The sequence below is a fragment of the Anomaloglossus baeobatrachus genome, chromosome 12 (assembly GCF_048569485.1).
Source record: "Anomaloglossus baeobatrachus isolate aAnoBae1 chromosome 12, aAnoBae1.hap1, whole genome shotgun sequence".
Lineage (NCBI taxonomy): Eukaryota > Metazoa > Chordata > Amphibia > Anura > Aromobatidae > Anomaloglossus > Anomaloglossus baeobatrachus.
In genome coordinates this window covers 118,931,266-118,958,535 of record NC_134364.1, presented here as the reverse complement: position 1 = coordinate 118,958,535, position 27,270 = coordinate 118,931,266, and the positions used below count along the sequence as shown (strand labels likewise).

Here is a 27,270-nt window from a genome sequence, read left to right as displayed (position 1 = left end):
TGTGAAATACGGAAAGGGAAACAACTTTCAAAAGCTCGAAAGGCGGCTTCAAGAGTCATTAGAACCTTGTTCAGACTCCAGAGCTCTAATGGCCGCTTGTATGGAGTGATGAGAAGACAAACTCCCTGCAGGAACGTGCATACCTGCGGAAGTCGGCTAGGCGTTTCTGAAAAAATACAGATAGCGCTGAGACTTGTCCTTTAAGGGAGCTGAGCGACCAACTATTTTCCAACCAAGATGGTAGGAAGGAAGGAAAAATAGGCGATGCAAATGGCCAGGGAGAAACTCCTTGAGCAGAGCACCAAGATAAGAATATCTTCCACGATCTGTGGTAGATCTTGGCGGACGTTGGCTTCTTGGCCTGCGTCATGGTGACAACCACTCCTGAGATAATCCTGAAGACGCTAGGATCCAGGACTCAATGGCTACACCGTCATGTTCAGGGCCGCAGAGTTCAGATGGAAAAAAGGGCCCTTGAAACAGCAAGTCTGGTCGGTCTGGTAGTGGCCACGGTTGGCCTACCGTGAGGTACCACAGATCCAGGAACCCCGACCTCCTTGGCCAATCTGCGACCAATGTTGAACTGAGGCGTCCGCCGCCAGAGCTCGATGATCGTGAGACTGTGCTATGAAGCCGGAACAAAGTTGTTGTGCCGTGACGCCATTATGTCGACGTCCGGCATCCCGCAGCGGCGACAGATCTCCTGAAACCCGTCCGGGTGAAGAAACCAGTCCCCTGCGTCCATACCCTGGCGACTGAGGAAGTCTGCTTCCTAGTTTACCACGCCTGGGATGTGAACTGCGGATATGGTGGATGCCGTGTCTTCTACCCACGTTAGAATCCGCCGGACTTCCTGGAAGGCTTGCCGGCTGCGTGTTCTTCCGTGGTGGTTGATGTATGCCACCGCTGTGGAGATATCCGACTGAATTCGGATGTGCTTGCTTTTCAGCCACTGCTGGAAGGCTTGTAGGACAAGATACACTGCTCTGATTTCCAGAACATTGAGCTGAAGGGTGGACTCTTGCTGAATCCACGTACCTTGAGCCCTGTGGCGGAGAAAAAACTGCTCCCCACTCTGATAGACTCGTGCCTGTCGTACCTACCGCCCAGGATGGGGGTAGGAAGGACCTTTTTTCTGACCATGAGGTGGGAAGAAGCCACCACCGTAGAGATTCTTTGGCCGCCTGAGAAGGGGAGACGTCTCTGTCGATGGGCGTCGACTTCCCGTCTCATCGGCGGGGAATGTCCCATTGTAGTGGACGCAGATGAAACTGCGCGAAAGGGACTGCCGCCATTGCTACCATCTTACGTGAGAAGTGCATGAGGCGTCTCAATGTGTGCGACTGATCCTAAGGAGAGATTGCAGCCTTGTCTGTAGTGAACGCTGTTTGTCTAGCGGAAGCTTCACTATCGCTGAGAGAGTATGAAACTCCATGCCTAGATATGTTAGTGATTGGCCCGGGGTCGGATCTGACTTTGAAAAGTTGATGATCCACCCGAAACTCTGGAGAGTCTCCAGCGCAACGTTCGGCTGTGTTGGCATGTTCCTTAAGAGGGTGCCTTGACAAGTAGATCTCCCAAACACGGGATCACAGAGTGACCTTGAGATTGCAGGACTGGTACTACTGCTGGCATGACCTTAGCGAAGACCCGTGGGGCTATCGCCAGCCAGAAGGCAGGGTTACGAACTGAAGGTGTTCGCGTCTTATAACAAAGCGTAGAAACGCTGGAGCTCTGGATCAATCGGCACGTGGGGATAAGCATCCTTGACGTCTATCGATGTTAGGAAATTTCCTTGAAACATTGAGGCGATGACGGAGCGGGGGATTACATCCGGAACCGCCTGGTGTTCACGAGCTGGTTGAGCCGTGTTAGATCCAGAACGGGACGGAAATACTCGTCCTTTCTTGGCATCGCAAATAATTCGGAGTAAAAACCGTGACCTTGTTCCTGAAGAGGAACGGGGGTCACCACTCGTTGTGCCTTTAGAGTGCCCACCGCCTGCAGAAGAGCGTCGGCTCGGTCGGAAGGTGGAGAAGTTCTGAAGAATTGAGTTGGAGGACGAGAACTGAACTCTATCCTGTACCCGAGAGACAGAATGTCTCTCACCCAACGGTCTTTGACCTGAGACAGCTAAATATCGCCAAGGCGGGAGAGCCTGCTACCGACCGAGGATGCGGAGAGAGGAGGCCGAAAGTCATGAGGAAGCCTCTTGGAAGTAGGTTTTCAGGCTGTCTTTTTTGGGCGTGACTGAGCCCGCCAAGAAACTGAGCTCCTCTGATCCTTTTGAGTCCTCTTTGGACGAGGAGAAATGGGACCTGCCCGAGCCTTGAAAAAACCGAAAACCCCGACTGTCCCTTGGTATGTTGGGGTTTGTTTTGTCTGGGCTGAGGTAAGGAAGAATCCTTACTCTTGAACTGTTTAATGATTACATCTCACGCACACTAAACAGTCGGTCAGCAGAACAAGGCAAACTGGTTAAGCCCTTTTTTGGAAGCAGAATCTGCCTTCCATTCAGTTAACACCCAGGCCCTGCGTAAAACCACGGAGTGAGCGGACGCCACTGCCGTACGGGTCGTAGAGTCCAGGACAGCATTAATCGCCTAAGACGCAAATGCAGACATTTGAGCGGTTAAGGATGACACTTGCGGAACAGATGTACGTGTGACCGTGTCCATCTGTGTAAGACAAGCTGAAGTAGCTTGGGGTGCCTCTACGGCTGCTGGAGCTAACAGCGCGCCGATAGCCTCATAGATGGATTTCGACCAGAGATCCCTCTGTCAGTCAGTGGCATCTTTAAGTGCAGCCCCATCTTCCACTGCAACTATGGATCTAGCTGCAAGCTGGAGATTGGAGGATGCCCCTTGGGACACTGGGTCCAGCCATTGCCCACGTCAGGGGGTAGGGATAACGTGTATCCTCAGCCGTTTGGGGAAGCGCTTAACTGGATAAGCGTGGTGTTCCTGGACTGCCTGTGTAAAGTCAGGGTGGTCAAGGAAAGTATTTAATTTACGCTTGGGATACGTGAATGGAATTTCTCCTGCTATGAAGCTGACTCTTCCACTGGAGGAGCTGGGGGAGAAATAACTAACATTCTATTGATGGACGCTATGAGATTATTGACTATGGCGTCACCATCAGGTGTATCCAGATTGAGAGCGGTCTCAGGATTAGATCTTGAGCAGCTATCTCCGCCACATCACACAGAGAGTCCGCTTGCTGGGACCCTGACTAGTGTGATGAAGTCGATGGCCGCTCATAGTGAGCCTCTCAGGCTATCTGGGACTGTCGTCCGTGTCAGAGCCGTCACTCTGGGAAGCACATGACCCCTCGGAGCTCAAAGTTGTTCCCACTGAGGGGGACCATGGATAATGTGAACAGTGGCCATGGATTTGAGAGACTTGTCTGGACTGCAAGGCTTCTAGTATCATAGCCATAGTCTCAGAAAATCTGTCAGTAAATACTGCAGGCACCGTCCCCATGTCCTGACGATTAGCAGAGACTCCGTAGTATACAATGGGGGTCTATGTACACTGCCGGCCATATAGCTGTACATGCTGTACCGGCTGCATAGAAAACATGTGCTTCTGCACCTCTGTTTTACACAGACAATATGCTGTTATGTCCTCCGCACAATCAAGGAGGGTATATACAAAAATCCAGCTAAACAGTGCAATGCATAGTGAATAAACATATATGTATATGTGCACTTCGGCACTAGTGGAGTCAGCCCCACAGGTGCTGCTTAACGCCTGGTCACAGCGGTTGTGTGACTATCCGAATCCCTGCCAGGGATTCCTAAACTTGTCTCTTCTGTCGCTACAGAAAACACTGACAAGAATGGCTGCCGGCGTCCTGTGCAGAGGAAGAAGCCGTGGGCGTGCCTGAGAAAGTGCGGGAATCCGGCTTCACAGTGTACACAGTGAGAGGGGTGGAGTATGCAAAGCATACTCCAGCTCTCAGCGCTGCCGGATTCACCGTGCATCCAGTGAGAGGGGTGGAGTATGCAAAGCATACTCCAGCTCTCAGCGCTGCCGGATTCACCGTGCATCCAGTGAGAGGGGTGGAGTATGCAAAGCATACTCCAGCTCTCAGCGCTGCCGTGCTGTGCAGCGTTACGCCCCTACCCTGACTGGCAGGTCTGTGGGCGGAAACGAAGTGAGACTAGGCCGCGCAAGCCGGGGACTCGAGTGATAAGCGCGGCCGGCATATAAGCCTTGGTCGGCGCGGAAGTCCCCGGCGCACCACAAGTCCCAGCCGCGCCCGAAATAAAAATGGCAACGGCGGTTAGCGCGGTAGTCCCCTAATACACTAACACACCCAGCAAGCTGTAGTGTGCGATGGCACTAGTGCGGGCAGCGCCGCCGTCCCTGGCGCACTAACACACCCAGCAATGCTGCCGTGTGTCCGTGCGCGGTCCCCACAGGGACACAGAGTACCTTAACGTAGCAGGGCCATGTCCCTGAGGATACTCCGCTCCATGTCCAGCAGATTCCCAGGAGCTGTGGATGGAGCACGGCCTCAGTGCCTGGAGACCGATAAGATCCCACTTCACCCAGAGCCCTAAGGGGATGGGGAAGGAAAACAGCATGTGGGCTCCAGCCTCTGTACCCGCAATGGATACCTCAACCTTAACAAACACCCGACAAGAGTGGGGTGAGAAGGGAGCATGCTGGGGGCCCTTTAGTATGGGCCCTCTTTTCTTCCATCCGACATAGTCAGCAGCTGCTGCTGACTAAACAGTGGAGCTATGCGTGGATGTCTGACCTCCTTCGCACAAAGCACAAAACTGGTGAGCCAGTGATCCCACTGGGGGTGTATAGCCAGAAGGGGAGGGGCCTTACACTTTTTAGTGTAATACTTTGTGTGGCCTCCGGAGGCAGTAGCTATACACCCAATTGTCTGGGTCTCCCAATGGAGCGACAAAGAAATAATTTTTTTTTTTTTAGGGACCACATCACATTTGAAGTGACTTTGAGAGGCCGAGGTGACAGAAAATAGCCAAAAGTGACCCCATTCTAAAAACTGCACCCCTCACACTGCTCAAAACCACATCCAAGAAGTTTATTAACCCTTTAGGTGCTTCACAGGAACCAAAGCAATGTGGAAGGAAAAAATGAAAAATTTACTTTTAAAACACAAAAATGTTACTTTAGCCATATAATTTTCATTTTCACAAGGGAGAAGAAGGGAATTTTGTTACTTACCGTAAATTCCTTTTCTTCTAGCTCTTATTGGGAGACCCAGACGATTGGGTGTATAGCTACTGCCTCCGGAGGCCACACAAAGCATTACACTAAAAAGTGTAAGGCCCCTCCCCTTCTGGCTATACACCCCCAGTGGGATCACTGGCTCACCAGTTTTAGTGCAAAAGCAAGAAGGAGGAAAGCCAATAACTTGGTTAAACAAATTCACTCCGAGTAACATCGGAGAACTGAAAAACCGTTCAACATGAACAACATGTGTACCCGAAAAAAACCCAAAAATCCCGAAGGACAACAGGGCGGGTGCTGGGTCTCCCAATAAGAGCTAAAAGAAAAGGAATTTACGGTAAGTAACAAAATTCCCTTCTTCTTCGGCGCTCTATTGGGAGACCCAGACGATTGGGACGTCCAAAAGCTGTCCCTGGGTGGGTAAAGAAATACCTCATGTTAGAGCTGCAAGACAGCCCTCCCCTACAGGGAGGCAACTGCCGCCTGCAGGACTCTTCTACCTAGGCTGGCGTCCGCCGAAGCATAGGTATGCACCTGCCAATGTTTGGTGAAAGTGTGCAGACTCGACCAGGTAGCTGCCTGGCGTCGTAATGCCCAGGATGCACCCACGGCTCTGGTAGAATGGGCCTTCAGCCCTGATGGAACCGGAAGCCCAGCAGAACGGTAGGCTTCAAGAATTGGTTCTTTGATCCATCGAGCCAGGGTGGCCTTAGAAGCCTGCGACCCTTTGCGCTTACCAGCGACAAGGACAAAGAGTGCATCCGAACGGCGCAAGGGCGCCGTGCGGGAAATGTAGATTCTGAGTGCTCTCACCAGATCTAACAAATGTAAATCCTTCTCATACCGATGAACTGCATGAGGATAAAACGAAGGCAAAGAGATATCCTGATTAAGATGAAAAAAGGATACCACCTTCGGGAGAAACTCCTGAATGGGGCGCAGCACTACCTTGTCCTGGTGGAAGACCAGGAAAGGAGCCTTGGATGACAGCGCTGCTAGCTCAGACACTCTCTGAAGAGATGTGATCGCTACCAGAAAAGCCACTTTCTGTGATAGTCTAGAAAGTGAAACCTCCCTCAGAGGCTCGAAGGGCGGCTTCTGGAGGGCAACTAGTACCCTGTTCAGATCCCATGGATCTAACGGCCGCTTGTACGGGGGTACAATATGACAAACCCCCTGCAGGAACGTGCGCACCTTAGGAAGTCGTGCTAGACGCTTTTGAAAAAAAGACGGATAGCGCCGAGACTTGCCCTTTAAGGGAGCCGAGCGACAAACCTTTTTCTAACCCAGATTGCAGGAAAGAAAAAAAGGTAGGCAATGCAAAAGGCCAGGGAGACACTCCCTGAGCAGAGCACCAGGATAAGAATATCCTCCACGTTCTGTGGTAGATCTTAGCAGACGTGGGCTTCCTAGCCTGTCTCATGGTGGCAACGACCCCTTGAGACAATCCTGAAGACGCTAGGATCCAGGACTCAATGGCCACACAGTCAGGTTCAGGGCCGCAGAATTCCGATGGAAAAACGGCCCTTGGGACAGTAAGTCTGGTCGGTCTGGTAGTGCCGACGGTTGGCCGACCGTGAGATGCCACAGATCCGGATACCACGCCCTCCTTGGCCAGTCTGGGGCGACGAGTATGACGCGGCTGCAGTCGGATCTGATCTTGCGTAGCACTCTGGGCAAGAGTGCCAGAGGTGGAAACACATAAGGGAGCCGGAACTGCGACCAATCTTGCACTAAGGCGTCTGCCGCCAGAGTTCTGTGATCGCGAGACCGTGCTATGAAGGTTGGGACCTTGTTGTTGTGCCTGGACGCCATTAGGTCGACGTCCGGCCTTCCCCAGCGGCTACAGATTTCCTGAAACACGTCCGGGCGAAGGGACCATTCCCCTGCGTCCATGCCCTGGCGGCTGAGGAGAAGGGAATTTTGTTACTTACCGTAAATTCCTTTTCTTCTAGCTCTTATTGGGAGACCCAGACGATTGAGACCCAGACGATTGGGGTATAGCTACTGCCCTCTGGAGGCCACACAAAGCACTACATCAAAAGTGCAAGGCCCCTCCCCCTCTGGCTATACCCCCCCCGTGATATCACGGGTTCTCCAGTTTTAGTGCCAAAGCAAGAAGGAGGAAGCCAATAACTGGTTTAAACAAATTAACTCCGAATAACATCGGAGAACTGAAAAACCGTTCAACATGAACAACATGTGTACCCGCAAACAACAAAAAAACATCCCGAAGGACAACAGGGCGGGTGCTGGGTCTCCCAATAAGAGCTAGAAGAAAAGGAATTTACGGTAAGTAACAAAATTCCCTTCTTCTTCAGCGCTCTATTGGGAGACCCAGACGATTGGGACGTCCAAAAGCTGTCCCTGGGTGGGTAAAGAAATACCTCATGTTAGAGCTGCAAAACAGCCCTCCCCTACGGGGGTGTCACTGCCGCCTGCAGGACTCTTCTACCTAAGCTGGCATCCGCCGAAGCATAGGTATGCACCTGATAATGCTTGGTGAAAGTGTGCAGACTGGACCAGGTAGCTGCCTGGCACACCTGTTGAGCCGAAGCCTGGTGACGAAATGCCCAGGACGCACCCACGGCTCTGGTTGAGTGGGCTTTTAGCCCTGAAGGAACCGGAAGCCCCGCAGAACGGTAGGCCTCTAGAATTGGTTCTTTGATCCATCGAGCCAGGGTGGCTTTAGAAGCCTGCAACCCCTTGCGCGGACCAGCGACAAGGACAAAAAGTGCATCGGCACGGCGCATGGGCGCCGTGCGGGAAATGTAGATTCTGAGTGCTCTCACCAGATCTAGCAAACGTAAGTCCTTTTCATACCGGTGAACCGGATGAGGACAAAAAGAAGGCAAGGATATATCCTGATTAAGATGAAAAGAGGATACGACCTTAGGGAGAAACTCCGGAATAGGGCGCAGCACTACCTTGTCCTGGTGGAACACCAGGAAGGGAGCCTTGGATGACAGAGCTGCCAGCTCAGACACTCGCCGAAGCGATGTGATCGCAACAAGAAACGCCACTTTCTGTGACAGCCGAGAAAAGGAAACTTCCTTCAGAGGCTCGAAGGGCGGCTTCTGGAGAGCAACTAGTACCCTGTTCAGATCCCATGGATCTAACGGCCGCTTGTACGGGGGCACAATATGACAGACCCCCTGCAGGAACGTGCGCACCTTAGAAAGACGTGCTAGACGCTTCTGAAAAAACACGGATAGTGCCGAAACTTGCCCTTTAAGGGAGCTGAGCGACAAGCCCTTTTCTAACCCCGATTGCAGGAAGGAAAGAAACTTGGGCAATGCAAATGGCCAGGGAGACACTCCCTGAGCAGAGCACCAGGATAAGAAAATCTTCCACGTTCTGTGGTAGATCTTAGCCGAATTCGACTTTCTAGCTTGTCTCATTGTGGCAACGACTCCTTGAGATAATCCTGCAGATGCTAGGATCCAGGACTCAATGGCCACACAGTCAGGTTCAGGGCCGCAGAATTCTGATGGAAAAACGGCCCTTGGGACAGTAAGTCTGGTCGGTCTGGCAGTGACCACGGTCGACCGATCGTGAGATGCCACAGATCCGGATACCACGACCTCCTCGGCCAGTCTGGAGCGACGAGTATGATGCGGCTGCACTCGGATCTGATCTTGCGTAGCACTCTGGGCAAGAGCGCCAGAGGCGGAAACACGTATGGGAGCTGAAACTGCGACCAATCTTGAACCAAGGCGTCTGCCGCCAGAGCTCTTTGATCGCGCGACCTCGCCATGAATGCCGGGACCTTGTTGTTGTGCCGGGATGCCATTAGGTCGACGTCCGGCACTCCCCAGCGGCGACAGATTTCCTGAAACACGTCCGGGTGAAGGGACCATTCCCCTGCGTCCATGCCCTGGCGACTGAGGAAGTCTGCTTCCCAGTTTTCTACGCCTGGGATGTGAACCGCGGATATGGTGGATGCTGTGTCCTCCACCCACATTAGAATGCGCCGGACTTCTTGGAAGGCTTGCCGACTGCGCGTCCCTCCTTGGTGGTTGATGTATGCCACCGCTGTGGAGTTGTCCGATTGGATTCGGATCTGCTTCCCTTCCAGCCACTGTTGGAAGGCCAGTAGAGCAAGATACACTGCTCTGATCTCCAGAACATTGATCTGAAGGGTGGACTCCTGCGGAGTCCACGTCCCCTGAGCCCTGTGGTGGAGAAATACCGCTCCCCACCCTGACAGACTCGCATCTGTCGTGACTACTGCCCAGGATGGGGGCAGGAAGGATCTTCCCTGAGACAATGAGGTGGGAAGGAGCCACCATTGTAGGGAGTCCTTGGCCGTCTGGGAAAGCGAGACTTTCCTGTCCAGTGACGTTGACTTCCCGTCCCATTGGCGGAGAATGTCCCATTGAAGTGGGCGCAGATGAAATTGCGCAAAGGGAACTGCTTCCATGGCTGCCACCATCTTCCCTAGGAAATGCATGAGGCGCCGCAAGGGATGCAACTGGCCCTGCAGAAGAGATTGCACCCCTGTCTGTAGTGACCGCTGCTTGTTCAGCGGAAGCTTCACTATCGCTGCTAGAGTATGAAACTCCATGCCAAGATACGTTAGTGATTGAGTCGGTAATAGGATCGACTTTGGAAAGTTGATGATCCATCCGAAAGACTGTAGGGTCTCCAGCGTAGCATTCAGGCTGTGCTGACATGCCTCTTGAGAGGGAGCTTTGACCAATAAATCGTCTAGGTAAGGGATCACCGAGTGTCCCTGAGAGTGCAAGACTGCTACCACCGCCGCCATGACCTTGGTGAAGACCCGTGGGGCTGTCGCCAGACCAAATGGCAGAGCTACGAACTGAAAATGGTCGTCTCCTATCACAAAACGTAGAAAACGTTGATGTTCTGTAGCAATTGGCACGTGGAGATAAGCATCTTTGATGTCTATTGAGGCAAGGAAGTCTCCTCTGGACATTGAGGCAATGACAGAACGCAGGGTTTCCATCCGGAACTTCCTGGCGTGCACATGTTTGTTGAGCCGTTTTAGGTCCAGAACAGGACGGAACGAGCCGTCCTTTTTTGGAACCACAAAGAGATTGGAGTAAAACCCTTGCCCTTGTTCCTGAGGAGGGACTGGGATCACCACTCCTTCCGCTCTTAGGGAGTCCACCGCCTGCAGCAGAGCATCTGCTCGGTCTGGATGTGGGGAGGTTCTGAAGAACCGAGCTGGAGGACGAGAATTGAACTCGATTCTGTACCCGCGAGACAAAATGTCCGTCACCCACCGGTCTTTGACCTGTGACATCCAAATGCCGGAAAAGCGGGAGAGCCTGCCCCCGACCGGCGATGCGGAGGGAGGGGGCTGGAAGTCATGAGGTAGCCGCTTTGGAAGCGGTACCTCCATTTGCTTTCTTGGGGCGCGTGTGAGCCCGCCACGAATCTGAGTTTCTTTGCGTCCTCTGAGTCCCTTTGGACGAGGTAAATGGTGTCTTGCCCGAACCTCGAAAGGACTGAAACCTCTGCTGCCACTTTTTCTGCTGAGGTTTGGTTGTTCTGGGTTGTGGTAAAGAGGAGTCTTTACCCTTGGACTGCTTAATGATATCAGCCAATGGCTCGCCAAACAGTCTCTCTCTAGATAAAGGCAAACTGGTTAAACATTTTTTGGAACCAGCATCTGCTTTCCAGTCCTTTAACCACAAGGCTCTGCGCAAAACTACCGAATTGGCGGACGCCATTGAGGTGCGACTGGTAGATTCTAGGACCGCATTGATAGCGTAAGACGCAAACGCCGACATCTGCGTGGTAAGATGCGCCACTTGCGGCACTGCTGGATGTATGATAGCATCCACTTTTGCTAAGCCAGCTGAAATAGCCTGGAGTGCCCATACGGCTGCGAATGCCGGAGCAAACGACGCGCCGATAGCTTCATAGACAGATTTTAACCAAAGGTCCATCTGTCTGTCATTGGCATCTTTAAGTGAAGCGCCATCCTCCACTGCAACTATGGACCTAGCTGCGAGTTTGGAAATCGGGGGGTCTACCTTTGGACACTGTGTCCAGCGCTTGACCACCTCAGGGGGGAAAGGGAAACGCGTATCTTTAGATCGTTTAGAGAAACGCCTTTCTGGGTGAGCGTCGTGCTTGTGGATTGATTCTCTGAAGTCAGAGTGATCCAAGAAAGCACTCAATTTACGCTTGGGATAAAGGAAACGAAACTTCTCCTGCTCTGCCGCTGCCTCTTCTGCTGAAGGGGCTGGGGGAGAAATATCCAACAGCCTATTGATGGCTGAGATAAGGTCGTTTACCATGGCATCCCCATCAGGGGTATCCAGGTTGAGAGGGGTTCCAGGAATGGATTCCTGATCACTCTCATCAGACACATCACAGGGAGACTGATTGCGCTGAGACCCTGAGCAGTGTGATGACGTCGAGGGTCTTTCCCAGCGAGCTCGCTTAGGGTGGCTGGGGCTATCATCTGAGTCATAATCCTCGGCCTGTGAAGCCGGGGACCCCCCTGTGGGCTGGATTAATTCCAAGTGAGGGGGACCTGAGGACAGAGGCCTCGCCGTGCCCAAAGACTGAGCCCCATGCATAGATTGCAAGGTTTCAAGGATTTTTGCCATAGACAGAGACATATTATCAGCAAAAACTGCAAAGTCTGTCCCTGTCACCGGGGCAGAACTTACAAGCGTCTCAGCCTGGGTCACTACCTCTCCTGACTCCGGCTGGCGAAGCAGCACCGGGTCGGAGCATTGCACACAATGGGAGCCTGCTGGTAGATCAGCCCCACATGCAGCACACGCAGTACACACAGCCCTGGCCTTGGCAGCCTTGCGTTTTGAGGATGGCATGTTGCTGCTTCCACAGAGTGATCTGGGAGAGCAGCCAGAGGCGACCTCACAGTGCAAGAAAAACAATATCTATATATCTGTACACAGTACACCGATACACCGTGAGGCACTAGAGGGACCAGCACAGAAAAATCGCTTACCGCCCGCTTAAAAAGCGGGTGTGTGGTCGCCAGATAGCCCCTAGTCCAGGTCTCCCAGAGCCTTGCGTCCTTCCTCCAGCCAGACTGCATGTAATGGCTGCCGGCGTCCTGAGAGGAAGGGGGGCGGGCCCTGGGCGTTCCTGGCTAAGAGCGGGAAGCCTGCTTCCCTCTGTGCCTAGTGTGAGGGCTGGAGCATGTAAATCAGGCTCCAGCCCTCGTCGCTGCTAGCGAACAGCGTCTCTCCCCTACCCTGAATGACAGGGTGGGGGCGGGAACGAATCGGAGCTGCCGGCGTCCTAGGCCCAAAAAGCCGGGGACTCAATTTATAACCGCCGCCGCCGTAAAAGCGCGGACGGCGGATCCCCGGCGCACCACAAGTCACAGCAGCGCCGCCCGGTCCAGAGGGGGTCGGCGCTGCGTTCCCATACACAAAAAATCCCCCAGTAATCTGTAGGGACACTAACTCCAACGTTGCGGTCCCCGGCGCACTACAACACCCAGCCAGCCCGGAGTGTGTCTGTGCCTGCCGGGGACACAGAGTACCTGTATGATGCAGGGCCTGTCCCTGATCGTACTCCTGCTCCGTCTCCATCAGGTTCTAATGGGTCTGTGGATGGAGCCCGGCGTCAGAGCTGAGAGGCCGGCAGGATCCCACTTCCACAGAGCCCTACCAGGGGATGTGGAAGGAAAACAGCATGTCAGGCTCCAGCCCTGTACCAGCAATAGGTACCTCAACCTTACAACACCATCCAGGGGTGAGAAGGGAGCATGCTGGGGACACTATATGTGTCCTCTTTTCTTCCATCCGAAATAGTCAGCAGCTACTGCTGACTAAAATCTGTGGAGCTATGCATGGAATGTCTGACCTCCTTCGCACACAAAGCTAAAACTGGAGAACCCGTGATATCACGGGGGGGGTATAGCCAGAGGGGGAGGGGCCTTGCACTTTTGATGTAGTGCTTTGTGTGGCCTCCAGAGGGCAGTAGCTATACCCCAATCGTCTGGGTCTCAATCGTCTGGGTCTCCCAATAGAGCGCTGAAGAAAGTCTGCTTCCCAGTTTTCTACGCCGGGGATGTGAACTGCGGATACGGTGGAGGCCGTGGCTTCCACCCACGTCAGAATCCGCCGGACTTCCTGGAAGGCTTGCCGACTGCGTGTCCCTCCTTGGTGATTGATGTATGCCACCGCTGTGGAGTTGTCCGACTGAATTCGGATCTGCTTTCCTTCCAGCCACTGCTGGAAGGCTAGTAGGGCAAGATACACTGCTCTGATTTCCAGAACATGGATCTGAAGGGTGGACTCCTGCTGAGTCCACGTACCCTGAGCCCTGTGGTGGAGAAAAAACTGCTCCCCACCCTGACAGACTCGCGTCTGTCGTGACCACTGCCCAGGATGGGGGCAGGAATGATCTTCCCTGTGATAATGAGGTGGGAAGAAGCCACCATTGCAGAGAGTCCTTCTGTGAAAAGGAGACTTTCCTGTTCAGGGATGTTGACTTCCCGTCCCATTGGCGGAGAATGTCCCAATAAGAGGACGCAGATGAAACTGCGCAAACGGAACCGCCTCCATTGCCGCCACCATCTTCCCGAGGAAGTGCATGAGGCGTCTTAAGGAGTGCGACTGACCTTGACGGAGAGTCTGCACCCCAGTCTGTAGTGACCGCTGCTTGTCCAGCGGAAGCTTCACTATCGCTGAGAGAGTATGAAACTCCATACCAAGAGACGTTAGTGATTGGGTCGGTGACAGGTTTGACTTTGAGAAGTCGATGATCCACCCGAACGTCTGGAGAGTCTCCAGCGCAACATTCAGGCTGAGTTGGCATGCCTCTTGAGAGGGTGCCTTGACAAGTAGATCGTCCAAGTAAGGGATCACAGAGTGTCCCTGTGAGTGCAAGACTGCTACCACTGCCGCCATGACCTTGGTGAACACCCGTGGGGTTGTCGCCAGACCGAATGGCAGAGCTACGAACTGAAGATGGTCGTCTCCCATCACGAAACGTAGAAAACATTGGTGCTCTGTAGCAATCGGCACGTGGAGATAAGCATCCTTGATGTCTATTGATGCTAGGAAATATCCTTGAGACATTGAGGCAATGACGGAGCGGAGTGTTTCATCCGGAACCGCCTGGCCTCCACGTGCTTGTTGAGCAGTTTTAGGTCCAGAACGGAACGGAAAGAGCCATCCTTTTTTGGCACCACAACCAGATTGGAGGAAAACCGTGTCTTGTTCCTGAAGAGGAACAGGGATTACCACTCCTTCTGCCTGCAGAAGAGCATCGGCTCGGTGGGGAGGTGGGGACGTTCTGAAGAATCGAGTCGGAGGACGAGAACAGAACTCTGTCCTGTGCACGTGGGCACAATGTCCCTCACCCACCGGTCTGTGACCTGTGGCAGCTAAATGTCGCCAAAGGCGAGCGAGTCTGCCATCAACCGCGGATGCGGAGAGATGAGAGAGCTGAGAGTCATGAGGAGACCGCCTTGGTAGCGGTTCCTCCGGCTGCCTTCCTTGGGCGTGATTGAGCCCCCGGAAACTGAGCCCCTCTGAGGATTTTCAGCTCTTTTGGACGAGGACAATTGGGACCTGCACGAGCTTGGGAAGGACCGAAACCTCGACTGTCCTTCCAGGACAGCATTAATAGGGTAAGTCGCAATGCAGACATTGCGAGGATACGGACGCCCCTGCGGCACAAATGTACATATGCTCAAGACCAGCTGTGCAAGGACAGCTGAAAAGCTTAGGGTGCCCATACGGCTGTAAATGCCGGAGCAACCGACACGCCGATAGCCTCATAGACAGATTTCAACCAGAGTCCATCTGTCTGTCAATGGCATCTGTAAGTGAAGTCCCATCTCCACTGCAACTATAGCTCTAGCCGCAAGCCTGGAGATTGGAGAATCCACCTTTGGACCCTGGGTCCCGCGCTTGACCATGTCAGGGGGAAGAAGGGAATTTTGTTACTTACCGTAAATTCCTTTTCTTCTAGCTCTTATTGGGAGACCCAGACGATTGAGGTATAGCTACTGCCCTCCGGAGGCCACACAAAGCACTACACTAAAAAGTGCACGGCCCCTCCCCTTCTGGCTATACCCCCCCGTGATATCACGGGTTCTCCAGTTTTAGTGCCAAAGCAAGAAGGAGGAAAGCCAATAACTGGTTTAAACAAATTAACTCCGAGTAACATCGGAGAACTGAAAAAACCGTTCAACATGAACAACATGTGTACCCGCAAACAACAAAAAAATCCCGAAGGAAACAGGGCGGGTGCTGGGTCTCCCAATAAGAGCTAGAAGAAAAGGAATTTACGGTAAGTAACAAAATTCCCTTCTTCTTCAGCGCTCTATTGGGAGACCCAGACGATTGGGACGTCCAAAAGCTGTCCCTGGGTGGGTAAAGAAATACCTCATGTTAGAGCTGCAAGACAGCCCTCCCCTATGGGGAAGCCACTGCCGCCTGCAGGGCTCTTCTACCTAGGCTGGCGTCCGCCGAAGCATAGGTATGCACCTGATAATGTTTGGTGAAAAATGTGCAGGGTCGACCAGGTAGCTGCCTGGCACACCTGTTGAGCCGTAGCCTGGTGTCGTAATGCCCAGGACGCACCTACGGCTCTGGTAGAATGGGCCTTCAGCCCTGAAGGAACCGGAAGCCCCGCAGAACGGTAGTCTTCAAGAATTGGTTCTTTGATCCATCGAGCCATGGTGGCTTTAGAAACCTGCAACCCCTTGCGCGTACCAGCGACAAGGGCAAAAAAATGCCTCAGAGCGGCGCATGAGCGCCGTGCGGGAAATGTAGATTCTTGAAAACAAACGGGTGCAGAGCCCATTCCCCTGCGTCCACGCCCTGGCGACTGAGGAAGTCTGCTTCCTAGTGTTGTACGCCCGGGATGTGAACAGCTGATATGGTGTATGCTCTGTCTTCTACCCATAGCAGAATCCGCCGGACCTCTTGGGAGGCTTGTCGACTGCGTAGTCCGCCTTGGTGGTTGGTGTATGCCACCGCTGTGGATAGTCCGACTGAATTCGGATCTATTTGCATTCCAGCCACTGCAGGAAGGCTTGCAGTGCAAGATACACTGCCCAGAGCTCCAGACCACTTAGTTGAAGAGTGGACTCCTCTGAAGACGGTCTTTGACCGTCTGGAAAAAGTGGCACGTTCCTGTGTAGGGACATCGACTTCCCTCCCATAAGCGAAGAATGTGCTATTGAAGCGGACGCAGATGAAACTGCGTGAAAAAAACTCGCCTCTGGATGAGGCGCCTCCTTGAAGGAGAGACTGCCCCCTCGTCTGTAGTGAACGCTGTTTGTCCAGTGGAAGCTTCACTATCGCTGAGAGAGTGTGAAAACTCTCCAGGAGATGCCAGCGATTGGGTTCAACCTTGAAAAGTTGAAGACCCACCCGAAACTCTGGGAAGGGTCCAGCGCCATGTTCAGGTTGTGTTGGCATGCTTCTAAAGGAGAGTGCCTTGACCAGTAGATTGCCCAAGTAAAGGATCACAGAGTGACCGTGAGAGCGCGGGACTGCTCCCTCTGCTGCAACGAACTTGGTGAACACCCGTGGGGCTGTCGCCAGCCAAAGGGTATGGCTACGAAACGAAATATTCTCGTCTTTAATAACGAATCGTAGCCAACGCCGGTGCCTCGGAGCAATCGGCACGTGTAGATAAGCATCCTGATGTCTATTGATGCTAGGAAAACTCCTTGAGACAGAGAGGCAATGACGGAGCGGAGTGACGCCATCCGGAACCGCCTGGTTTTCACGTGCTTGTTAAGCAGTATAAATTCCAGAACGGGACGGAAGGAGCCGTCCTATTTTGGCACCGCGACCAGGTCGGAGCAAAATGCGTATCTGGTTCCTGAAGAGGAACAGGGATTACCGCTCTTTCCGCCTGCAGAAGAGCCTCGGCTCGGTCGGTGCGGTAGTTTGAAAACAAACTGACTCTCACTCACAGGCCCTTGACCTGCGGTAGGTAAATGCCGCTAAAGCGGGGGAGTCTGCCCCCCCGCGGTTGCGGAGTGAGAGGGCTGAAAATTATGAGGAAAACGCTTTGGTAGCGGTTCCTCCGGCTGCCTTCCCCGGGCGTGATTGAGCCCGCTAGGAATCTATGCCCTTCTGGGCTTTTTGAGTCGTCTTGGATAGTTGAATGATTTCATTCAACCCTTACCAACAGACTATCACTAGATAAAGGCAACCTGGTTAAGCACTTCGTTGGAAGCAGCCTCTGTTCCACTCTCTCAACTACTAGCCTCTGCGTAAAAACACGGAGTTGGCGGAGGCCACTGACGTCCGGCTCGTAGAGTCTCGGACAGCCATAACAGCATGATTCGCCATGCCGACATTGCGAGTTAAAGACGCTGCTGGGACCGAGAGTACCTGTGACAGCGACCCCCTGCGCAATACTAGCTGAAATAGCTTGGAGTGCCTTCACGGCTGCGACTGCCGGAGCAACCGACTTGCCGATAGCTCCATAGACAGATTGCAACCAGAGGCCAATCTGCCTGTCAATGGCATTTTGAAGTGAAGTCCTATCCACCACTACAACTATAGATCTAGCTGCAAGCATGGAGATTGGGGGATCCACATTTGGATACTGGGTCTAGCGCTTGACCACGTCAGGGGGGAGCGACACGTGTCTCATTAATACGGTCGGAGAAACGCTTATCGTGATAAGCGTGTCGTTTCTGGACTGCGTCTCTGGAGTCAGAGTGCTAAACAAGTACTCAATATACGCTTGAGATACTGAAATAGAGATTTCTCTTGCTGTGAAGCTGACCCCTCCACTGGAGGAGCTGAGGGAGAAATACCCAACCTTTCGTTGATGGACGCAATAAGATTATTCACTATAGCGTCACCATCCGGTGTATCCGGATTGAGAGCGGTCTCAGGATCAGAGTCCTGAACAGCTACGTCTGCCTCATCGTACAGAGAGTACTCCAGCTGGGACCTTGACCAGTGATGGAGTCGAGGGCTAATCCCAGCGAGCCCGCTTAGGCCATCTGGGACTGTCGACCGTGTCGGATGCCTGCTCTCTGGGATGCCTGGAATCACTCTGGCGCCTTGAGATGCTCCAAATCAGGGCGGCCAGGGTCATTGCAACCATATTGCCCACGGTCTGCTTGGGGTGCAAAGTCTGTAAGATGTCAGTCATAGTCACAGATAATATATCAGCGGAAAAAACTGCAACTTCGTCCCTGTCTCTGGACAGAGATCACAGGCGGTTCCTTTGGCCACATATAGCAGAGACCCCGGTTGAGCAATAGCACGCACTGGGGGTCCTGGGACCGTATGACATGCAGTACAAGCAGCATAGAAAGCCCGTGCATTGGCAACTTGTCTTTTTCTGCTGTTGTTGTCTAGCTATCTAAGAGCCTAGCCGAGGATAGCGACCGTACAGTGAATAGTCATACAAGCATGAAGTACAAATAAACACTTCAGTACATGTAGTACATCGCAGCATTGAAAACTTGTGGCTTGGCACATTTTATCTAGGAGCATGAGACAAGGATAGCGACATACAGTGAATGTATAGCATACGGGCATGACAGTAAACACTGCAGCCCATGCAATCCAAGCAGCATTGAAAGCTTGCGCGTTAGCACCCTAGCCTTTCTGCTGCTGTTGTCTATTTATCCAGGAACATTAGCCAAGGATAGCGACATACAGTGAATGTATAGCATACAAGCATGACAGTAAACACTGCAGCCCATGCAAGTCAAGCAGCATTGAAAACTTGTGCCGTAGCACCATTGCTCTACTGCTGCCTTTGTCTGTTTATCTGGGCGCATTAGCCAAGAATAGCGACATACAGTGAATGTATAGCATAACAAAAAACCGTGCAGCACATGCAAGCGAAGCAGCATTGAAAGCTTGTGCCTTAGCACAAATTGCTCTACTGCTACTGTTGCCCAATCTGACAGTAAACACTGCAGCACATGCAAACGAAGAAGCATTGAAAGCTTGTGCCTCAGCAGCATTGCTTATTTGCTGCTGTTGCCCAGAATAGCGACAGTACAGTGCATAGCATATCAGCACACAGTCCAAAAACCCACTTCAGCATTAGTGGTGTCAGTACTGCTTACCGCCCGCACAAGAGCGGGTGCGAGGTCGCCCAAAAACCTGTGACTGGTTCCGTTCTCCCAGAGTGGAAACCATAATGGCTGCCGGCTTCTCTTCCCCGTCCTGTGCAGAGGGGCGGGCCGTGGGCGAGCCCCAGCCAAGAGCGGGAACCCGGCGTCTCACTGTGTTCAGTGAGAGGGGGCTGGAGAATGCAAAGCAGACTCCAGCTCCCTGCGCTGAGCTTCTGTACAGCGTCCCGCCCCTCCTCTGACTGGCAGGGCTGGGGCGGGAACGAAACGAAAACTAGGCCGCAAAGCCGGGGACTCGAGTAATAAGCGCGGCCGTCCTATGTGCACGGCCGACGCCGAAGTCCCCCGGCGCACCACAAGTCCCAGCCGCGCCGCAATGTAAAAAAAAAAAAACAACCAGCAGCGGCCGGCGCGGCCGTTTTCAATACATAAATTCACTCAGCAAAGCTGCAGTGAATAATAGCACCAGCGCTCCGCGCTGTTGTCCCCGGCGCACTAACACTCCCAGCAATGCTGGTGTGTGTGTGCGCGCTTGCCCGGGGACACTGAGTACCTTGATGTAGCAGGGCCCTGTCCCTGACGATACTCAGCTCCATATCCAGCAGGTTCTTTTGGGTCTGTGGATGGAGCTCGGTCTCTGTGCCTGGAGACCGGTAAGATCCCACTTCACCCAGAGCCCCTCATGGGGATGGGGAAGGAAAACAGCATGTGGGCTCCGGCCTCTGTACTAGCAATAAGTACCTCAACCTTACAACACCATCCACGGGTGAGAAGGGAGCATGCTGGGGGCCCTATATGGGCCCTCTTTTCTTCCATCCGACATAGTCAGCAGCTACTGCTGACTAAAATCTGTGGAGCTATGCATGGATGTCTGACCTCCTTCGCACACAAAGCTAAAACTGGAGAACCCGTGATATCACGGGGGGGTATAGCCAGAAGGGGAGGGGCCGTGCACTTTTTAGTGTAGTGCTTTGTGTGGCCTCCGGAGGGCAGTAGCTATACCCCAATCGTCTGGGTCTCCCAATAGAGCGCTGAAGAAAAGGATAACGTGTATCCTTAATACGTTTGGAGAAAACGCTTATCTGGAAGCGTGGTGTTCCTGGACTGCTTCTCTGAAGTCAGCGTGGCCAGAAAAAAACTCAAAATACGTTTGAGCTACTGAAATGGGACTTCTCCTGCTGTGAAGCTGACTCCTCCGCTGGGGGAGCTGAGGGAGAAAGATCCAACATTCCATTGATGGACGCTATAGGATCATTCCTTATGGCGTCACCATCCGGTGTATCCGGATTGAGAGCGTTGGCAGGATCAAAGTCCTGATGAGCTACGTCTGCCTCATCATACAGAGAGCCTCCTGGGACCCCCCCCGGGGAACCGATTTTATTCCCAATGAGGGTGGCCAGGGAGCAATGATTTGCCCATGGCCTGTCCGGACTGCAAGTCTCTATCCCAATGCAACTCCATCCCTGTCCTTGGACAGGGTTGACAGGTGGTTCCTTTGGCCACGTCTAGTAGAGACCCCGGCTGACCAAGTGCTCCAGGGGAGCATTGCACACAATGGGGTTCAGTGCCGTGGAACAGTGTCACATGCAGTAAAGACAGCATCGAAAGCCTGTGTTGCTTATATGCTGCTGCCGACTAGCCATCTAGGACATGGAGCCAAGAATGGCGACCGTACAATGCAATGTATAGCATACAAGCATAAAAGTACAATGAACACTGCAGCACATGCAATACAAGCAGCATAGAAGCCTGTGCCTTGGCACCCCTGCTTTTCTGCTGCTGTAGACTAGCCATCTAGGGGAATATAGCCCAGAATATCGACCATACAGTGCAATGTATAGCATACAAGCATAAGTACAAATGAACACTGCAACCCCTGCAATACAAGCAGCATAGAAAAAACCTGTGCCTCAGCACCCCTGCTTTTCTGCTGCTGTAGTCTAGTCATTCTAGGCGAAAATAGCCCAGACTAGCGACCGTACAGTGCAGTGTATAGCATACAAGCATAAATACACATGAACACTTCCGTACATGCAATACAAGCAGCATAGAAAGCCTGTGCCTTAGCACCCCTGCTTTCCTGCTGCTGATGTGTCGCCATCTAAGAGGGCATATAGCCAAAAATAGCGACCTATGCAGTATAAGCATAAAAATACAAATGGACAACTGCGGTATTTAGTGGGGTCAGCACTTCAGGTGCCGCTTACCGCCCGCCTATAAGCGGGTGTGTGGTCGCCCTAGTCCTGTGCCTGGTTGCCCAGAGTCCGATCTCTCAGCTCGGACTGCAGGAATGGCCGCCGGCGTCCTTCTCCAGCTCGTGTGAGTAGGGGCGGGCCGTGGGCGTGCCCCCAAGTCAGAGCGGGAAACCGGCGTCCCACAGTGTCCAGTGAGAGGGCTGGAGCATGTAAATAAGGCTCCAGCCCTCGGCGCTGCTGATTGTACAGCGTCTCTCCCCTACCCTGATTGACAGGGTGGGGGCGGGAACGAAGCGGAGCTAGGCCGCAAAAGCCGGGGACTGGATTTATAAGCGCCGCTGCCGTAAAAGCGCGGTCGGCGCTAAGTCCCCGGCGCACTACAAGTCCCAGCCGTGCCGCCGCTCCCGGAGCGTCCGGCGCGGTAGTTCCCCATACATAAAGTCACTCAGCTAGGCTGCAGTGACTGTAACCCTTTACTGTCCCCGGCGCACTAGCACACCCAGCAAGTCTGGAGTGTGCTGTGCCTGTGTGTACGGGGACACAGAGTACCTGAATGGTGCAGGGCCATGTCCCTGAACGGTACCCAGCTCCGTATCCAGCAGGTTCAATGGGTCTGTGGATGGAGCCCGGCCTCAGGGCTTTGGGGCCGGTAAGATCCCACTTCCTCAGAGCCCCTCAGGGGGATGTGGAAGGAAAACAGCATGTGGGCTCCAGCCGCCGTACCAGCAATAGGTACCTCAACCTTACAAACCACAAGCGGGGTGAGAAGGGAGCATGCTGGGGGCCCTATATGGGCCCTCTTTTCTTCCATCCGATATAGTCAGCAGCTACTGCTGACTAAACAGTGGAGCTATGCGTGGATGTCTGACCTCCTTCGCACAAAGCAGAAAACTGGTGAGCCAGTGATCCCACTGGGGGTGTATAGGCTGAAGGGGAGGGGCCTTACACTTTTTAGTGTAATGCTTTGTGTGGCCTCCGGAGGCAGTAGCTATACACCCAATCGTCTGGGTCTCCCAATAGAGCGCCGAAGAAAAGAGAAAGTGCACCCTACAATTTATTGTGCATTTTCTCCTGAGTACGCTGATACCTCATATGTGGTGGAAATCAATTGTTTGGGCGCACGGCAGAGCTCGGAAGGGAAGGAGCGCCATTTGAATTTTTGCACGGTAAATTAGCTGCACTCATTAGCGGATGCCATGTCGGGTTTGAAGACCCCCTGAGGTGCCTAAACAATGGAGCTCCCCCACAAGTGACCCCATTTTGGAAACTAGACCCCTCAAGGAATTTATCTAAAGGTTTAGTGAGCCCCAAGGGGCTCCACAGAAGTTCATAATGTTGAGCCATGAATACAATTTTTTTTTTTTTCCCACCACAAACCTGTTACTTGAACCAGGTAGCTTTTTTTTCCACAACGGTACCAGGAAAAAAAATGCACCATAAAACGTATTGTGCAATTTTTCCTGAGTACGCAGATACCTCATATGTGGTGGAAATCAATTGTTTGAGCGCACGGCAGGGCTCAGAAGAGAAGGAACACCATTCGACTTGTCAAACGCACAGACGCAGTGCACTGATCAGCCGCTGCAGGACGCACGGACGGATGAGATACAAAAAGCGTCGTGGATACGGGAAAAAAACAGTCACGCCAAAAAAATTGAGCAGGGATGCAGATACGTTTTATGCATCCCTGATCAGCGCTCGGCGGGACGCACGGAAGGATGCGATACAAAAAGCGTCGGGGATACGAGAAAAAAAAAAAACCGCACGGACGGATGAGGTGTGAAAATGGACATGGGATACAGAAAAAAAAAAAAAAAAAAAAAGTTATACGCACAGTACCCAGAGGATTAGCAGGAAGATCACTGACCAGAAGAGCTGCAGGAGGAACAAAAGGCAGCGAGATGGACAGCTTTACAGGAGCAGCAGGCAGGACATTGGACAGCTCTGCAGAATACCCAGGAAGGACCCAGCGATGGAGGCAGATGTGATCGGGCCAGGGAAGACATGTAAGAGGACATCGGGGGGACAGCAGAGGGGGAGGGAGATACTGGAGACGGAGCTGCAGAAGCAGAATAGAGATCATGGGGGAGGCAGGCAGATCGCGGGGGGAGCAGATCGGGACTGGGGGGGGGCAGATCGGGGCAATCACAGGAGCGCGCAGGGGGCATCACGGGAGCGCGCACGGGCTGCAAGGTGAGCACAGTACTCACGTGGAGAAGGAGCAGTCACATCAGCGGCGGCGGCAGCAGCAGCGGTGGCGTGGTACCACAAGTACCAGCCAGTGCACGCTGCAGACATGTTGGGGGAGGCTCCCCAGACCAGCACAGGCCTGGGGAGGGCAGCCACCTGCAGATCAGACCGCCCCACTGCACACTGATTGGAGCGATCGTGCTATGACGCGCAATTGCTCCAATCAGTGCTGCAGGGGCTGGGGGGAGACATGTTTGAGGTCCACTTATGATATGCTGCAGCTGCTACAGCTGCTACAGCACCTCATAGCCGGATCTCACAGTATCGCACTAATTAAGGCATTATTTTTGCTGAAATTAGTGCGAACGATGTGGTTGGCGGTTCAGATTTGAACAGCCAATCACATCAATCGTCGATAGAGGGTGGCGATGCCACCCCCTCTGGGGTCAAGCAAAGGTCCCCTGCTGCAAGAAACAGCAGGGGACATCATTGGAAAGCCGTTGCTATGGCCACGGCAATCAAATTAACTTTAGGCAGTAAAGTTAAGTCCCTGGTCGTTAAGTCACGTTAAAAATAGGACGTAATTTTACTGCCCGCGGTCGTGAAGGGGTTAAATATTTATGGAGTGGTTTCTTTGCCGTGCTGATTTGAGCTGACAGTTATCTCCCGGTACTAATATTTTGATATGCGCCAAATGGATACATGGTGTTTAATTTTTTATATGAATATAGAAGTTTTCAAGACATAACCCCTGAAGAAGCCACTACATGGCGAAACGTAATACGGTAAAGATAATAAAATTAAAAAAAAAAAAAAAAAAAAGTCTGTGCATATTTAAAGTGTAAAAAACTGCAGTAAAATGCAAGGTTTGCTTTTATGTTCTTTGCAGAAGTATTCCACTCACTCTTGGCTTCGTACTATAACCTTTAAAACGTTATACATTGCGCCCCATTTTGTTAGGTTCTCCAGTTCTTCTCCGAGTAGTTTACATCGGCTCACCACCAGGGACAAATTAAAAAGTAGCTGCAAAGCAAAAAAGTGCACGTAAAGGATGATATATGGCAAGCAACGCTACAAAATAATACACGGAGTATAAAATGCTGTGAAGTGTCAGCACCCGGCAGAAACGCAGGCGCCATCTGTGGGTACAGCCGTCACTAAAGACCTGGGGCCATGGATTACCTGAGGGAGGTCATTCTGGGTTTTATAAGCCTCACAAAAGGCCGACTTCTTTTCACAATACTGGGCAATCAGTCGGTGGACGAGAAGAGTTGAAGGAGGGGCAGACTCCTCTAAAAAAGATAAGCGTAAAAACAAAAAAAAGACAAGATTATATACAACCAAGTGATATGTCCCAAAGGAAGAGACAAAACAGATTCATGCTAAAACCTATATTACAAAAAATATAATAAATAATAATAATAAAAACTATTAAAAAATAAATAAAAAAAAAAAAAAAAAAAAACAGAAAATTATGCCCGAGAGTGACCCAACAAATACCTAGGCATTTGAAACGAAGTACATAAATGGAAAGTACAAAAAAAAAAAAAGTAGCAAATACAAAAATTCATGAAAAAAAAAAACCAAAAAACACAAAATATAAACCACAACAACTGAATATGATAAAATGCATATAAAGATAAGGTTACTGAAAACCACAAACAATGGACTGCACTAGAAAAATGTGCTTGCTGCTGATTGCAACAACCCTGGCAAAAGTAACAAAAAACTATACCAAAAGTGTTGCTAGTGACACATTATATAGCAACTTCTAGTCAGCAGCAAGAGGCAGCAGAAAAAAATAAAAGTACAACGTGGCCAACTGTAGCGATGCCCTGCACCCTGCACTACCCAAAGTACCGCTATAATAAATGAGGTAACCCAAAAGGCAAATAATGTACTGATATTACCAAATAAGTGAATGTAAAGCACCTGGATCCAGGTAAACCGGTCCCTCCACCCCAATGCACGTTTCACCCTAGCTTCTCTCGGGGGCATGATTTTTGTAATATCAGTACATTACCACCAAAAATCATGAGAGAAGCTAGGGTGAAACGTGCATTGGGGTGGAGGGACCCATTTACCTGTGTCACTAGCAGCACTTTTGGTATGTTTGTGTTACTTTGGCCAGGGTTGTTGCAATCAGCAGCAAGCACATTTTTCTAGAGCATTCCATTGTTTGTGGTTTTCAGTAACCTTATCTTTATATGCATTTTATCAGATTCAGATGATTATTTTTTTTTTTATTTAAGTATTTATTTGTGGTATTTTTGCCATGAATTTTTGCATTGGCTGCCTTTTTGTACCCTCCATTGTTTCCCATGCCTGGGTATTTGCTGCGCCCCTCTCAGGAGCATCATTTTCTGTTTTTTATAAAGTACACATGTTTTAGCATGAATGGCTTTGGCCTCTTCCTTTGGGACAGGTCACTTGTGTGGTTAATCATTGATCCTAGGGTCAGGCTTCTATAAACTGGACGTAGGTGATTAAGATGATACACACGTATCCGGGGACATTCTATTATTTTCTCATTTTTGTCCGGTCTTTTCCCTCTATATAAATCTATTTTTTTCAGCCAACCGGGAGTCGTTAACAAAAGAGTTAACCGAGACAATGGTCCTAAACCCGTGCGGCTGATGAAAGAGTCATTATTCAGCGTGGTTTTCGGAGGCTTTCTATCTATGCAGTGTCAGGCTGCTCGGCACTTCTCAGAAGAAGCAGCGCTTGACCTAAAGTGATGCCTCGCGTTTCATGACTTTGCCTCGGAAACCATCATTTATTCTTCCAGTCCCCGCTGAGGATGATTTCCGTATGGAGAGGCGAAATCCAAGAAAGGTCAGACTCACCGTCCAGCTGAGACGCCGCGCTCACGCCGGAGATTCTTCTGCACGGCTGGTTATTAAAGATCTCGCCATCTGGATAGGAACACAAGATATTACATGTATTGTAGAGCGGAGGAGGCAGCGGCTCAGCACCAGGCTGCGCTAAACAGCCCCGACCATGCCGCGGAGCAGACCGCTCAACAGGGCACAATATGGAGCTTTATAAAGATCGGGAGGAATGTTCTGCTTGTGACCATTCGCTGTAGCTTTAGCGGGAACCATTGTTTCAATTCGGTGCTTGTTACAATTATATATTTACGATCTGGATATGAAAAATTACACCCCCCCCCCCCCCAAAAAAACGTATCCAATATTCATTATCACGAGTGATATGTGAACTGTGTAAAGTGTAAAGCCATTCCCGCAAAGCCTCACATTAAAGGGAACAGGTCACCTGTTCTATCAGTATTGAACCTAAGGTCTCCCCTCCTGCATCTCCTGGGCTGCGTCCTATGAAGGTGCACCTTGTTCCCCAACTCCCCTTGCAGACCCCAGAAATACCTTTATAAAATCTGCCGCCATGTATGTAAATTAACAGCTCTGGGCCGGACGGGCGACCCCCGCCTCTTGGGCCGGACGGGCGACCCCCGCCTCTTGGGCCGGACGGGCGACCCCCGCCTCTTGGGCCGGACGGGCGACCCCCGCCTCTTGGGCCGGACGGGCGACCCCCGCCTCTTGGGCCGGACGGGCGACCCCCGCCTCTTGGGCCGGACGGGCGACCCCCGCCTCTTGGGCCGGACGGGCGACCCCCGCCT

The 27,270-nt window shown here is 52.0% G+C and overlaps 1 protein-coding gene across 1 annotated transcript in view; it reads right to left on the bottom strand.

The window, feature by feature from the left end:
• KNL1 (kinetochore scaffold 1) overlaps nucleotides 1-27,270 on the bottom strand; it is a 94,639-nt gene that overhangs the window by 16,795 nt on the left and 50,574 nt on the right. The window contains exons 22-24 of the mRNA XM_075330707.1: nucleotides 26,480-26,548; nucleotides 24,816-24,925; nucleotides 24,538-24,656 (exon numbers count right to left, since the gene is read on the bottom strand). Of these exons, the coding sequence (XP_075186822.1) occupies nucleotides 24,538-24,656; nucleotides 24,816-24,925; nucleotides 26,480-26,548 (298 nt within the window). The remainder of the gene's footprint in view (nucleotides 1-24,537; nucleotides 24,657-24,815; nucleotides 24,926-26,479; nucleotides 26,549-27,270) is intronic.